The sequence below is a fragment of the Periplaneta americana genome, chromosome 13, assembly GCF_040183065.1.
Source record: "Periplaneta americana isolate PAMFEO1 chromosome 13, P.americana_PAMFEO1_priV1, whole genome shotgun sequence".
NCBI classification, from domain to species: domain Eukaryota; kingdom Metazoa; phylum Arthropoda; class Insecta; order Blattodea; family Blattidae; genus Periplaneta; species Periplaneta americana.
The window spans coordinates 132477414-132493398 of NC_091129.1; the positions used below are offsets into that span (position 1 = coordinate 132477414).

Genomic DNA, 15985 nt, shown 5'->3' on the forward strand with positions numbered 1-15985 from the left:
ATACACAATAAAATTTACAATACATAATACAATTTACAACACATATACAATTTTATACACAATACAATAAGAATACACAATACAATTTAACACAATAATAATAAAACATAAAATAAAACATCTAATTTTACAACACAACCTACATAATTATGTATAGGTCCTACATAAGTTTCAATAGTCTTTCACTTTACTCTCATCTCATTCCCTGTAGTGGCACTATGACGCATTTCACTGACACTTTAGCACACATTTCACTGACACTCTGTAACACATTTCACTGACACTATAGAACACATTTCATTGACGCTATAAATTATCACTGATCGGAACTGTTCACTGCACTGTAAAACCATAACTTCACTGACTCACCTCGCTTCACTGATACAACAGTTCAAATAAGTCAAATAATTGCATCCTTATACATACTTATAAACAGAACTACATTTAAACTAAACATTTCTAGTCTAAGGCCCTCTTACACGCTATTTTTAAATAATTTACAATTCAAACCAAGGAAGTAAACTCGTCAGGCTAAATAAATACATGTCACCTTAAAAAATTAAATGTTGAATGTCACCTTAATTTTAATTTGCACTTTATACACAACTTTTTAAGTTATTCTTGAATCTCCTTAAGGAAGGACAGCCCTCAAAGACCGCTGCAGGTAGGTCATTCCAATCATTTATAGTTCTATTTAAAAATGAGAATTTACCTACATCCATTTTCTGTTTCCTACATTTGATTTTAAAATCATGATCGTTCCTACCATAGTACGTTGGCTTTTCTAACCGAGCCGTTATGTCTACCCATGCTTTCTGACCTAGATGTGCTCTATACAATGATGTTATTCTAGTTTTCCTACGTCTGTTTTCCAAAGTTTCCCATTTAAGTTCTTTTATCGTATCGTTCCCATCTTTTCTTTTACCTTTAACAAATTTAGCTGCCCTATACTGGATTCTTTCTAAGGAATTTATCTGATATATTCTATAGGGATCCCAACACGTAGTTCCGTATTCCATTAACGGTCGCACTAACGTTAGATATGCTATTTCCCTCGATTTGGGGCTAGCCTTTCTCAAGATTCTCATAATAAAGTGAAGTTCCCCCCATGCTTTGCCTGTAACATTATCAACATGCTCTCCCCAAGAAAGTTTGGAGTTTAAATACACTCCTAGGTATTTACAACATTGTTCTTGCGGAATTACAACACCACTGAATTCGTAATTAAGACTGGTTTCCTCTCGGGTTTTACAAAATGTTATAGATTTACTTTTAGAACCATTTATTTTCATCCTATGCTTTAACGCCCAGTTATTACTTTAATTTCCTAACAACTCAAACATAAATCCAAGTATTAGACAAAGATTTGTCCTGGAGTTACATCTGTTTTCTTCTGTTCTAGATACAACGTGCTCTTCATGATCCTGACGTACTTCCTGCCCATCAGCTCCATGACCTTCACGTACGCGCGGGTCGGTCGAGAACTTTGGGGCAGTCAGAGCATCGGCGAGTGCACGCAGAGGCAGCTGGATAACATCAGATCCAAGAGAAGGGTGAGTGAGATATCACTGTTAATCTAGTACGTACAATGTAAATGCATTCCCCAGATACCGGCTTCCGTCATGCGGTCCGCTACATAGACGCAAAAGAATGTCTTGAACAGTCAGTCCTACCGTTACCACCACAGGCAGGAAGTTCATATCAAAACAGTAGATTTCAGTTCAGTACAACGAGGATTATAGATGTCACCCGCGCCTCGCCCTGCTACCGCTCGCTATAGACGATACTATATGAAGAGTCCACTGCAAGAATGTTGGATGTCATTTGGAGTACATTTTGTAGAAGCAATTCAAAGTTTGACATGCTTAGCGCTCAAAGCTTAACTGTAATTTTCCGATCATTACTGGACAATGACTATCAGTGTTAATGAAATATAACTCTCTATATGTCTTAAGCTATGCATTGACAGTCTTGGTTCATTTTCGACAAGAAAGTGACATCCATCATTCTTGAAGTGGACTCTTCATATATATTTCATTTTTTACTTAAAAAGTATTCATTTAATCGTAAAACCCCTGCGCTATTTTGTTAACCACAGTGTAAAATTTTGATTTTAGGAACATGAAAGTTTTACTGCATATTCCTAAATCAAAATTGTAAGAGCCTTTACACTTCGAACTTTACGAAATGTGCTGAAAAAAGTTTGAGAAAACAGCTTGTAAAGTTTGCATGGAACTGAAGTTCAAGGGTGCAGGCGTAATTTTTATGCTTTCGAGCGCCGCAAGAGTAGGCTCTGAGGATGGTGTCAAGTAGCACCGAAATAGCTGTAAGCCACACATGCTTACATAATTAATACGAGTTAGATTGTCATTTAGTCAATTATTTATATTCAAGTGTTAAAAGTAGTGTACGAAAATTCTACATGGATTATCAAGACAACTCTACAAGTCAACTAGTACACAAATACAGATCAGCGCGCATCAAGACTAGCAAAGCTTCACTCAACATCAGATTCAATCACACATGTTTACACAACTCTTCATCACACGAACGCACCCACACAACAGGCAGCGAAGTTGAGATAGCGCCGAGATCTAGTAGGCTCTGAGGATGGTGTCAAGTAGCACCGAAACAGGTGTAAGCCACACATGCTTACATAATTAACACGAGTAAGATCGCCATTTAATCAATTATTTGTATTGAAAATTGCTCGATATTAAATAAGAGATTGCTGATTTTTTTTTCCAAGAAAACGAAAATGCGATTTTTGACTGAAAATGACCAAAATTTCAACCGTAACCCTTGATAATGATGATGATGATGATGATGATGATGAATTTTTTTTTTTTCATGATAAGGTTCATATCTACACAGACAAAATTCAAAAGCATTGATAACATCATTGCGTTACTGAATCCACCTGGTTTACCTAAGAAGAAGCATTATATAATTGGCAAAGTACCTAAGGAAAAAGGGCTCGATGTTTTATGTCTTCCCCCATACTAAATGAGATAATTTACTCCGGTACAAATATAATGGACAAATTTAAAACAAAATAGAAGAGATTCTACAAAGATGAGATGAAGGGTGTACGAGGAATCAACTATTATTTTGAAGCAGTGGATAAATGCTATCATATTAAGAACTTCAAGTACCATTACAGTACAAAACATTAACGAAGGAAGTGAAATAGTTTTATTTATTTATTTATTTATTTTATTGCTATTAAGTCTGAAATGAATACAAGTTAATAAATACAATGTAAGATAAACTAGCACAATCCTGAATGAGTAAGACTCGTGCTCAGGAGGGGATTCCAAAACAGACAAAAATAAAATTAAAATTGATAGTGAATACAGATTAAATAGTGTTTAATATGTTTAAACCCAAACTATAAATCCAATAAAAATTTTTTCATTGTTTTTTATTAATTTGGAGAGGATTCGTGATTGAAATATTATTGGAATAAAATTTGATTAATAATCTGGGACCTTGCTATGATAAGAAACGCTGCATTGGTTTTACATTTTGGTTCAGACAAACGCAGAGAATTCATATTTTTAGTTCTATATTTATGTATATATGTACCTTTCAAAGTTATTAAAATTTCTATGAAAATATTTTAATAAAATAAAATCATACATTTGTTTAATGTTGAAAACTTTGAAATGTTTAAACAACAATTCAGTTGGGTAATCTTTCTGCTTTTTAAACAAATTTTTAATATTTTTTTCTGTAGTAAAATTAACTGATAAAGGTTAGATTTATAAGTTCCACCCCAACCTATAATACCATACATAAATATAGATTGAAATAATGCTAAATAAATTACACGTAAACAGTTAATTGACAAAATATTTCTTAGAATAACAAAGTAACATGTTTTACGTAATGTATTACAAATATAATGAATATGATTCTTCCATTTTAAATGAATATCAATAATTATACCTAAGTATTTAACCTACCAATACAACTGTTGTAAGTGTAACTAACTTATACAAGCAGCAATGGCAGTTCAGATAATTTCTTGGACTAGTGTAACTTGGCCTTACCAACTGCATCAGCTATGCCTTCAGCCAGTCACGTGTTTAATACGTACACCAGGTTATTCTGCAAGCTGTCACACTACACACACGTGCATGGGAACCTCCGGGACAGGCGTCGGGAGGGTCATGCAGGTCCTTTCGGGTGACGGAGCAAAGGGATCAATTCTGACGAACCCAGCTGGACATATTTCACTCGGCGATGTCCCAGTTTGTAGCAGACACAAATAAATTCAACACTGGAGAGTTGTTTACACATAAAAAAGATCGGTTTGTGGCTTGGCAACAGTCGGTGACCTTACATGAGCGCTGTGTCATCCCAATACAATGAAATAATAATAATACTTACTTACTTATTGTCTTTTAAGGAACCCGGAGGTTCATTGCCGCTCTCACATAAGCCCGCCATTGATCCCTATCCTAAGCAAGATTAATTCAGTCTCTACCATCATATCCCACCTCCCTCAAATCCATTTTAATATTATCTTCCCATCTACGTCTCGGCCTCCCCAAAGATCTTTTTCCCGCCGTCCACACCTGTGGAGTAATGGTCAGCGAAACCAGGTGGCCCGGGTTCGAATCCCGGTCGGGGCAAGTTACCTGGTTGAGGCTTTTCCGGGGTTTTCCCTTAATCCAATACGAGCAAATGCTGGGTAACTTTCGGTGCTGGACCCCGGACTCATTTCACCGGCATTATCACCTTCATTTCTTTCAGACACTAAATAACCTATATGTTGATACAGCGTCGTAAAATAACTCAATAAAATAAATAAATTTTTCCCGCCGGTCTCCCAACTAACACTCTATATGCATTTCTGGATTCGCCCATACGTGCTACATGCCCTGCCCATCTCAAGCGTCTGGATTTAATGTTCCTAATTATGTCAGGTGAAGAATACAATGCGTGCAGCTCTGCGTTATATAACTTTCTCCATTCTCCTGTATCTTCATACCTCTTAGCCCCAAATATTTTCCTAAGACCCTTATTCTCAAACACCCTTAATATCTGTTCCTCTCACAAAGTGAGAGTCCAAGCTTCACAACCATATAGAACAACCGGTAATATAACTGTTTTATAAATTCTAACTTTCAGATTTTTTGACAGCAGACTAGATGACAAAAGCTTCTCAACCGAATAATAACAGGCATTTCCCATATTTATTCTGCGTTTAATTTCCTCCTGAGTGTCATTTATATTTGTTACTGTTGCTCCAAGATATGTAATAATAATAATAATAATAATAATAATAATAATAATAATAATAATCATCATCATCATCATCATCGTCATCATCATAATTAGGAAGGAACCAATTGGCGTCTTGGCAACTTTTGCTTTGATGCTGTAACCATTAATTTATTAAGTGAGAGCAGTAAAATTGTTAATGTAACGTAAAAGGCCAACTATTGAAGAAATAGTGTGCAATTCTCCTGGATCGAGTGTGGGAAGGTTTTGTATTGCGTAGTATGGATAGAACACACGGTGAAGGGACATCAAAGTTAGAGCATTAATATAGAGCTGATTTCCATTCAGTACAGTTCGATTTGGTTCGTGGCAATGCAGCGAATCTTCTTTTATGATACGTTGGAACTGCGAGTATACTGCGAAGAAATCGTAGAAAAAGTATCGTCCTATAGTTGTAGGGATATATCATGTTGTTGAACAAGAATTCAGTTCAAGAATCCAGAATTTACTGAAAAAAGCGAGAGACACTGGCTCATCTATACTTACTTGCTGGCTTTTAAGGAACCAGGAAGTTCATTGCCGCCCTCACATAAGCCCGCCATTGGTCCCTATCCTGAGCAAGATTAAATGTTATGTTATGTTTTATTTAACAGCGCTCGCAACTGCAGAGGTTATATCAGCGTCGCCGGATGTGCCGGAATTTTGTCCCGCAGGAGTTCTTTTACATGCCAGTAAATCTACTGACATGAGCCTGTCGCATTTAAGCACACTTAAATGCCATCGACCTGGCCCGGGATCGAAACCGCAACCTTGGGCATAGAAGGCCAGCAATATACTAACTCGCCAACCAGGACGACTAGCAAGCTTAATCCAGTTTCTATCATCATATTCCACCTCCCTGAAATCCATTTTAATATTATCTTCCCATCTTGCTGTGGTCGTGCCAGAGAATCAGTCCCATTCCGAGGCTTATTTGAAGGTTTCGTAACAAGCTGTTACGATAATGGGTTGTTAGCCCTTCGCCCAACCCCCAAGATGGAGGACCACCCCTCATCGGCTGTCCGCGACTGCTTATTCAATATATTCAATACCCTCCATATCTGGAGTCTGTCTCCTCGATCCGCATCTCATCTATATTATTCATAAATCTGTAACCAAAATTTTTCTGATAATTTTCTATTTTTCAAAATAATTGGTGTTAGGTAATGTGTATAACTAACAATCCTGAGACCAAAAATCAAGTTTTTGAAATATATGTTTCTCTGTCTGTCTGTCTGTCTGTCTGTCTGTCTGTCTGTCTGTCTGGATGTTTGTTACTTTTTCACGCGATAATGGCTGAACCAATTTATATGAAAATTTGAAAATAAATTAATTTCGTTATAACTTAGATTTTAGGCTATATAGCATTCAAAATACTTTGTTTAAAAGAGGGGTTATGAGGTTGCCTGAATTAAATAAATCGAAATATCTCGCTTCCTATTGATTTTGATGGAAAATATTACCTAATGTTGTCTATTACATGTGTTGGGGTTGTATCCATTTTCCTGTGCTTTGTATTAATTGAGCCGTTCAGAGCAGAAGTGGTGTAAGTCAAAATTGGGTAATGAGGTTTAAAGTAAAAATTCTGTAAAATAAAGCGCAAAATAGCAATTAATATGTCCTTTGTGCTATCCATTGACTACTAATGTCGATCTGGTTGGCGAGTTGGTATAGCGCTGGCCTTCTACGCCCAAGGTTGCGGGTTCGATCCCGGGCCAGGTCGATGGCATTTAAGTGTGCTTAAATGCGACAGGCTCATGTCAGTAGATTTACTGGCATGTAAAAGAACTCCTGCGGGACAAAATTCCGGCACATCCGGCGACGCTGATATAACCTCTGCAGTTGCGAGTGTCGTTAAATAAAACATGACATTTTAAACATAACATTGCCTACTAATAGTTTAAATAAATTGAATATTAATTGCTACTATGAGCTGTATTTTACAGAATGTTTACTTTAACCCTCATTACCCATTTTTGACTTACACCACTTCTGCTCTCAACGGCTCAATCTTGTTGGTTCATAAGAATGTTGATGAGTCTGTGTATCATAGATCGGGATGTTTTCTAAAGATTAACACAGTAAAGAAGTTGCTTATTTAACCAGTAGTATTTATTTTGTTGTATTTAGAAAATCCTATTCATTCCAGACACCTTGTATAACATTTATTTTTTTTCGTTGAGAAATAAAATAATATTACATGATAAATAAGCAAATATGAATAAGATAGTTTTCGGAACCTTATGCTGTAGTGATTTTCTCTGGTACACTCTAAGGTTATGTGAGTACTAGGCACGACTGTCTCTGCAAAGTTGGCAGCACTGAGAACTCCTGCCCTGTTTTCCTTACAAACGTAACTAGTCTGTCTTAGAAGATCAAAAGGACTTTTGTACCTCCTGCCCAAGGCTATGAGTCAGCATGATCAAGACAGTACACCTCCCAGAAGCAAAGGGATTGTATTTGTTTATGCACACTGAAGGAAGACCCGCACACCGAATTGACAACTGAAAGCGGATCGCTTTGCAGAGTGTAATATTTGTCACTCTAATGAGCTCCTCTGGGTCGAGTGGCGTCTGTTTTCCGTAAACAATCCATGCAACAATGAAAACTATGCAATAGTCACGTTCCATGCAACACACAAACGCTAAGTAAGCGCTTTTCTTAACGTATTGAATTAAACTCTCACAAAACTGTTAGTCGTTGCTTACCAGGTACTCAAAGCGAGATGTTTAACGCTATATTTATGTGAAAAAGGAAAGAGTGTCCTCTCTTTTAGACTACACTTTGCAACATAACTTTTAGGAGAGCGTATAATATTGTGTTACATTTTCAATATATCTACAGAGTGATTCACGAGGAAAGGTAAAAATTTGGGATGTGAATTCTGAAGTCATTTTGAAATCATTCTGATCAAAAAGTTCCTATGAATATGGGTCAATTTTCGAACGGTTACGGAGATATGGCTCTTTCATTTCACAAAAACTTCTGAGATTCCATTGTACTAACTCGCATTTAGAGACATATAACGGACAAATTTAAAGTTTATATTCACGTATACATACATACTTAATATTCTACTGCGTGTTCACTTCAAAGTGTGTCATGGCTGTATAACGTCATGTAGCTAGCCGATGAGCCTAGACAATTCAATCTTCCTACACTTCCGCAGAGGGGTATTACCTATGTGCCAGAGAAGTTGCCTAGCAAGTACGGCGTTCATTCTGAACCGATACGTACGGTAACTACAGTAGTGGCAGGAATGTGAACTGTTTGGATACACGTACTGAGGTGAGTTTTTTTCTTACTGTCGGGATATGGGGAGAGGGTTAAGACGATTACTTACGTACAGTATTTGTTGACGTTAACTTCGACGGTCAACATGGACACGGAGCATTTGATTTGTGTTGTGGAATGTTGCCGTACGCAACCGATGATAACAAATACCCTGCTTACTACTTGCCCGAGCAAAACAGTTCGAAAGAGGTTATGGTAGCACACAGACCGTACAGATCGCCATCTGTTGCTACGACGTTCAAGTTATACCGTACACGTTCTCAAGTTAAGATTGAACGCCTTGATTAATAGGCAACTTCTCTGACATAAAAGCTGAAACTCGCTTCAAATCGCTGACTCATCAACAGTGACGTCATGACACACTTTGAAATGAACATCCAGTAGATGTCGGGGTCGATGTTTTCGCACATTTTCAAAGGCACCTCCTCCTGCTTCAATGAACTGTTGTGCTCGGGCGTGAATCGCGCTCATCACTCGGGAGAGTTGGACACTGGTTTGTGAGGTGAATGAACTTATCTTATCCACATCGCTCACAGTGCAGATTCAAAGTTACGTCATTCATTGCGATCCGTGACCTTGTCTCGTATCTCACGTCAGCAGCATGTGGTAACGTCTGATTCACATTGGGGCGAGACGTTTTACCAAAAAAATGCATCTAGCTCCGCCATCGTTCGAAAACGGACCTATGTTCATATTAACTTTTTTACTCAGAATGACTTCAGAATTCACATCCCAAATTTTTTACCTTTCCTCTTGAATCACCCTGTATATGCAATTTTTAAATTTATTAAACCAAGTATAACAGAATTATAAAACTGTTTAACATTATTTTCTTCATACTCGAATTTAATCGAAATCTTCACGTCACTTCCTGGACCATCAATGAGCCCATTTTTATTAATTTTAAAAGTTACTGCTGTTGAGTTATACACGATTTTTTTCCATTAATTTCCCTTAAACCCTGAGGCAGACTCACAATTTTAGCAACACTTCAGGACGCGCGGCGAACTTTATACTTTGCTGCGGTAAACTAAATTTCAATGAATTCAATAAAAGTTTTTCATTATATAATCATTAATTTAATAATACAATTCATTAGTAATTCAAAATAAAAAATCTAATATTATAATTGATTACGATAAGTTATGTTTATAAATTTAATCTAAGTTAAATAAAATAATAAAAATATTTAGATCCTGTGTTGCTTTATATATTATATCAATGAACAACAGCCTCGGGAAACTTGTCATTTTCATCTGATACAAACTCATTACCGCAAAAAAAAAATACTTACACAAACTGATTAAGAATCGTGCGAATCGTTTTTCCTTCTTTCCTGGTGTACTGATCAACGAAAGGAACATAACGGTGAAGAAGTACAAATTTTGAAGCCCAGTCTCTGTATCATGAAATCATCCACAGCTGTTTACTTTCTTATTCCTGGTCAGATAAAACATTCTTAGTAGCACAATATTTTTATGCTGTCATTTTTTGCGTCATTTTCTGTAGAATAAATAGACTACCAGCAGAGCTCTGGAATAGGAAGCTAATCTCCTGATCCGGGGCTGCGTTAAGAAGTGTATTAAAATCTCTCTTCTGCTGGATACCAAGTTCCATTTTTTTCCTCAAATGTATGGCGATTGTTAGGTAGTCCATGGTGACGCTTGATTTTCATCTCGCCACAAATACCATCTGTCTAGCACCAATTCCACATACGATACATAACTTTGGTACAGCGTCGTTAATTAACCGATTAAAATGTTCTATCCATACAACCATAAAAAGAAGAAGATTCCTATCAGTTTGTCAGTGGTCACTCACGTGACAAATTCACAAAATTTCACCGAGACCAGTCTTTTATTAAATCATGTTATTCAAATACTGAAATAGATACTTTAAGCAGTGTTACTGTATAAATTAGATATATAAATTAGATCATTACTTTGCAATGCCTTTTTTTGCTACGCCGAGAATGTTTTCAAAAAATAAAATAAATATATTCAGATATTTTTTACAATCTCTTCGCATCAAAATTATATTACTAATCTTCCCTTACACACAGAATAGAAATTCAACATTTTTTCTTTGCACAATTGTAAAATTACGGATCAATTTGATCACACATAAAATATAAGTTTTTCTCTTTTCCTCAGTTTCTGATAGACATAGAAATCTTAAATTCTGTGATTAATACTATGTTCTTTACGCAATATATAAAACTGTAAATTTATAATCAATTATGTCACGCCCAGTATTATGTATTTACCTTGTTGTGCCGACAATATCCATTATATCAACTAAGGAATGGTAGGACAACGGATGTAACTCGTGAGAACTTTATCCTCTTCGCCAGTGGCTTCCAAACTTTTTTGATCGCAGATCCCTTTCGATTCGAAAAGAGATTCACGGATCCTCAAATTAATTAAATTCAATTAATAGTACATTATGCAACGTGCCTATAATGGTAGTTAATAAGACGCGAGTATGTTTGTTTATGAAACGAGCGCAAGCGAGTTTCATAATTTTCATACGAGCGTCTTAATTACCATTATAGGCAAGTTTCATACGACTTTTTGTGCTCGACCATATTTCTAACTTGAAATTATTCATAAATATTCATGTTATGGTTATGTAAGTAAGGAGCGGAACTGACTTGAATTGTGAGATGTGCGCAGACGCGAAAGTATTGATTTTTCCGAGGCACGAATGTTATTGACCTTGATATAATCTAGAGAATAACATGAACATTAGTCTTGATATAATCTGGAAATTGATTTAGAATTGAAAAACGAGATAAGAAATTGAATTTATTTGAATATTATTTACAATTAACGCTAATTATTATAGTAACAGAACATAACCTTCTGCGACAGTATTGAATTTCGAGCCTCCGTGACTTTTCCCTAATTGTCTTTCTATTGCATATCCGAGAATAATCGATACTTGCGGTTTTATAATGGTACAATGGTGATTTCTCATTGGCTGAACAACTGAATTATAATGAACAGGTGTACTTTAATGAGGTATATTAAAGAGCTGCTACCAGGTGTATAATTACTACATTTCGGCATGGTCGAGGATAAATTAATTTATTATTAATTAATTTATTTAACACTTTGTTTCATGGCACACACAGGGCGTCCGGAGGAATTTTATTGCCTGCATACGTAAATCCAAGCGCCAAATATGATTAATATATTTTCGTTTTTTGGTTGAGTCACTCGATTTTAAATTAGCACAACAACACACTTTTGTTCCACATACATGACTATTTTGTCCCTGGCGATAAAGCAAAAGTTTACGGTAGAAGAGCTTTTGGTCTTTTCATTCAAATCAGAATCACATTCTTTCTCATATTCCGATTTGTGGTCAGTTCTTGTAATAATATTAAGCTATTAATAACTGTATCTCATTCTTTTATATCATTGTTTCTTAGTGCTGATATCGATTTCCGTTCGCATAGCATTTCTTCAAATATTATGATTTCAAAAAGCGCAGTGTTTCCATTGAAAAAATTAGTAATGTATTCGTTTTTAAACAAGTGTAGGTATGAGTCTTCACTTCAATTTACTTCTGAAGCTACATCATTTTTTTAAAGATGAACTTAATCGTCAATAACCGAAAGGTTCACATATTTATATAGGAGATACAGTTGTGGCAAAAAAAAAAAAAAAAAAAACCGGACCGACCCTTGTAGCTGATTTCAGAGTCACAGATTCAAATTTTGCTAGTCACAAAACATATCCATCTTGTATAATTAATTGTAACAATGAAATTTATTGCAATTGTTCGATTCTTACCGTCTTTTGTTTCCTTCAGTGCCTAAAACTTAGAGACGAAAAAATTTTGGGAGTTTTATTTTCATCTGGCATCAATATTACATTTCCACCTCTATTCAGCAAAGATAACTACATATTTTTACATTAAATAGCAGTACATACCTCTGGCTTCACTATACATATTGAAATTACCACAGTTTGACACAATACACAGCACAGGATTCTTTTGTATCAGCTACAAGAGTCGGTCCGGTTTTTTGCCACTACTGTACAGTCAAAACATTTTGGCGGACGTAAATATTTTTTTCTACTTCAGATGAAAAAAAAAATTATACGAAAAAGTGTTGTAAGTATTAGATAATGTTAGCTACTCCGAACTGTATTCAATACTGACACTCATAGTTGTCCCTGTAACAGGGACGTCTGGCTCCCTGCGTTCCACTTTGAGAGGTTTGCGTCCATTAAAAACCGCACAAACCAGTGGCCACGTTGCACGTCAGGGGCCGCGCCGTGGGAGGGCGTCCATTTGTGTGGATTTGCTGTATTATAGTTGTGATACAAGAGCCATCAACCGCAGAAAAAGCATCGCTCAAGTGGCATGATGACCGCACGCTGAGGTGACGTCCACCTCAAAGCTCGCCCCTTGCCCCGTGCAAACTGACGGCAGGCTTCCCGCCACACTGGAATGCTCTTCTTTGAATGTGGACTGCAGCTGACGACCGGGGAATGGCCGAATGAATGAAGGACAGATGTAGGGATGGAGTGTTCGACAAGTAAATTAAATAACTGATCGATTGAGTCATATTGTGAGTGAGTGAGTGAGTGAGTGAGTGAGTGAGTGAGTGAGTGAGTGAGTGAGTGAGTGAGTGAGTGAGTGAGTGAGTGCTAGCACAATGATATTCCATGCAAGTTGTCCAGGTTCGATTTCCGACCAAGTTCTTTGTTACTAATCTATCACAAAGTCACTGATATATCACGTGACATGCATGAACTTTAACTTTTTCCTTTAGTATTTTCTGTAAAAAAAAAGTCTGAAAATGTGAATTGCTTGGAATTGTGAAGTTTCTGCAATTGAAGGGTTCAGAGCCATAGTGGGCCAAGCGCCATTTATTAAAAACGGAGAAAGCAAGGGTTAAAGTTATGGGAGAGTTGGGTAGTACCGGACATCGGGTAATATCGGACAGTGCGTTTCTTTCATCTACCACCAGATGGTAGTACCTGAATGACATGTTTACGTTTCTGTATGCGACATCACAGAAACGTAACCATGTCATTCAGGTACTATAATCTGGCGGTAAATGAAAGAAACTCACTGTCCGATATTACCCGATGTCCGATACTACCCAACTCTCCCCTAAGTGAATACCATAGTCCAATGAACATTGACATACCATTTAGTTTTAATGTGTGTACTTTATATTACTTGCTATATATTTCCATTGAATTATGGTAATAACTTCATTTTAACCCTTGTTTTCTACAGTTTTAGTAAATGGCACTTGGCCCATTATGGTTCTGAACCCTTCAATTACGACTAGTAGCAATCATTTTATTTCTTTAAAATAATTTTTAGAGGAAGAAAACGGAAAATAACCATTTTTTATTTCATAAACCATTAGTAAATAGGAAAGACTAGAGAATCCTGGGTTTTGCAGTGAAAGACCTGCCCTTGAGCAGAACATTATGAAAAAAAAACAGTGGTCGTCAGCACTCGCTGAAATGGGTAACGGTTAAGCAGTGCCTCGTAATGTGCCCCGTCGTGCAGTAGAAAGAGGCAGAGAGCATACCCACAGCAGCCACGGTTACACCATAGTGCAGTTTCTTATCCACGGGCAAGTGACGCTAGCCCGATGGTGCACTGTGCTGATGACCCCTGTTATAAACAACTTGAGGTGATGAACATGCTATGGACAAGGAAATTTGGCGACAGCAGATTGGTTTGGGTTGAAGGAGAACCATTGTATGATGGAATATTCCTAATTAAGAAACAAATTTAGATGCATATTTAAGGCAAGAAACAGAAAAAAAAGTACACAAACATACAGAAATGCAATATTATGTAAATAGCATGTTTCATTCTTAAAATTCCCGTAAACTTATAAAGACAAAAATAAAATTGATTTTTTGTTTTATTTTCTAATTAATTCCACATGCTCTGGATTTGTGGTGTTCTTGCAATTCACTGTGACTTACTGTCGCTGTGAAATTTACACTGAGAAATGGAGGTGTAGGATTTCTGCACCATTTGAAAGGTCTTTGTACGAATATCAAATACACACGAAAAACTGAATTTGAAAAAAAAAAAAATTATGACTTGTGGAGTTTATGCAATTCTCAAGTCAGTTTTTCTTGATTCGAGATTCACTATCTTTATACTTACTCCTAGCTTTGTTTGGTGGGGATGATTTCGGTAGTGCAGGCGATAATGGTATCAGCGACTAACGTTGAATGTTCAGACCAATGCCTATGTACCCACTTTAATTTTCTCTGTGTCTTACTCAGAATAGCACTCCTGCTCACTCCCCTGCCAAGCATTAGTTCCGTCATTTCTATTAGAAATAGTCAATATGGCCGATTCAGAGTAAACCAATTGAAATACGGTTAGAAATAACTGAAGCGTCGGCTGGAACAACGTTGTAAGTTACAAAATTTTCATTCGGCATGTTCCCGTGTAATAATGTTGTATGTCATGTTACTTTCCTATACTCCTTGGCTTGCAACTGTCCATCAATGCAGTACGTGAAATTTGTCCACTCAAAAGTTTGCTACCCTCATAAGAACAACGTTGTGCGCTTACACATTTTTGCAGCTCCTGTAAATTTTACCAAATGTAACTTATAACGTTGTTCCAGCGACGCTTCAATTATCACCATTTTTTTATTTACATAGTCCCGCTCCGTAGCTTCGTTGTCCAAGGCATTATACCTAAGACTCGCGTTACGAAATGCACATTGGTTTGAGTCTTGATCGGAAAGGAATTTTCTCAACAATTTTTGGCCTGTGTGTGGAGCCGGTGTCAACCCAGTATGTTGATTAATTTGGATAACTACGATAGATACGAAATGTGGTTTGGAAAACCAGTTATAACAGCTGAAGGATCATTTTGCTGATCACACGATACCTCCGTTTTGGTTGGATGATCGTTCACCTCTGCTGGGGCAAGTGGGCATGAAGTCAGCAGCCGGCTGGTCGACCTTGGCCCTTCATGGATTACTTGTTCCGCGGAAGGAATTATCAGAGACCACTCAGTATTTTCGTGATTTCTTTGAATTGCAACGGCAAATACCAGGGTGAGTTCCAGAAGAAGCGTATGTGTATAATCAACTCTCCTTCCCTAACAAGGAAACCTTTCAAAAGCATCAATTCTTCTGAAAGTCGTACACGGATGCATGGTTTAAGGCAGTGATCGCCAAAAGCTGTGTCGCGACACATGCCCTGCCTCCACTCAAGCGTAACCATGATATCATGCCCCCACCCTCTGTTTACAGTCTTCACTTCGATATAAGTAAAGACATTTATCAGCAGCGGACGTACACATGTAATGTTACAAGTGTATAGGATAACATGTTTCGATGTCTTTTGCAAAACAGATAACAGATAATATGTAAAAACTTAATTGTAAGGAGCATGGGAGTAAAAGT

General features: G+C 36.9%; 1 protein-coding gene across 2 annotated transcripts in view; it reads left to right on the forward strand.

Annotated features, from left to right (window-relative positions):
* TkR99D (Tachykinin-like receptor at 99D) overlaps positions 1-15985 on the forward strand; it is an 823748-nt gene that overhangs the window by 729314 nt on the left and 78449 nt on the right. For both annotated transcript variants that reach the window (XM_069844274.1, XM_069844275.1), the window contains exon 4: positions 1403-1553. In XM_069844274.1, the coding sequence (XP_069700375.1) occupies positions 1403-1553 (151 nt within the window). The remainder of the gene's footprint in view (positions 1-1402; positions 1554-15985) is intronic.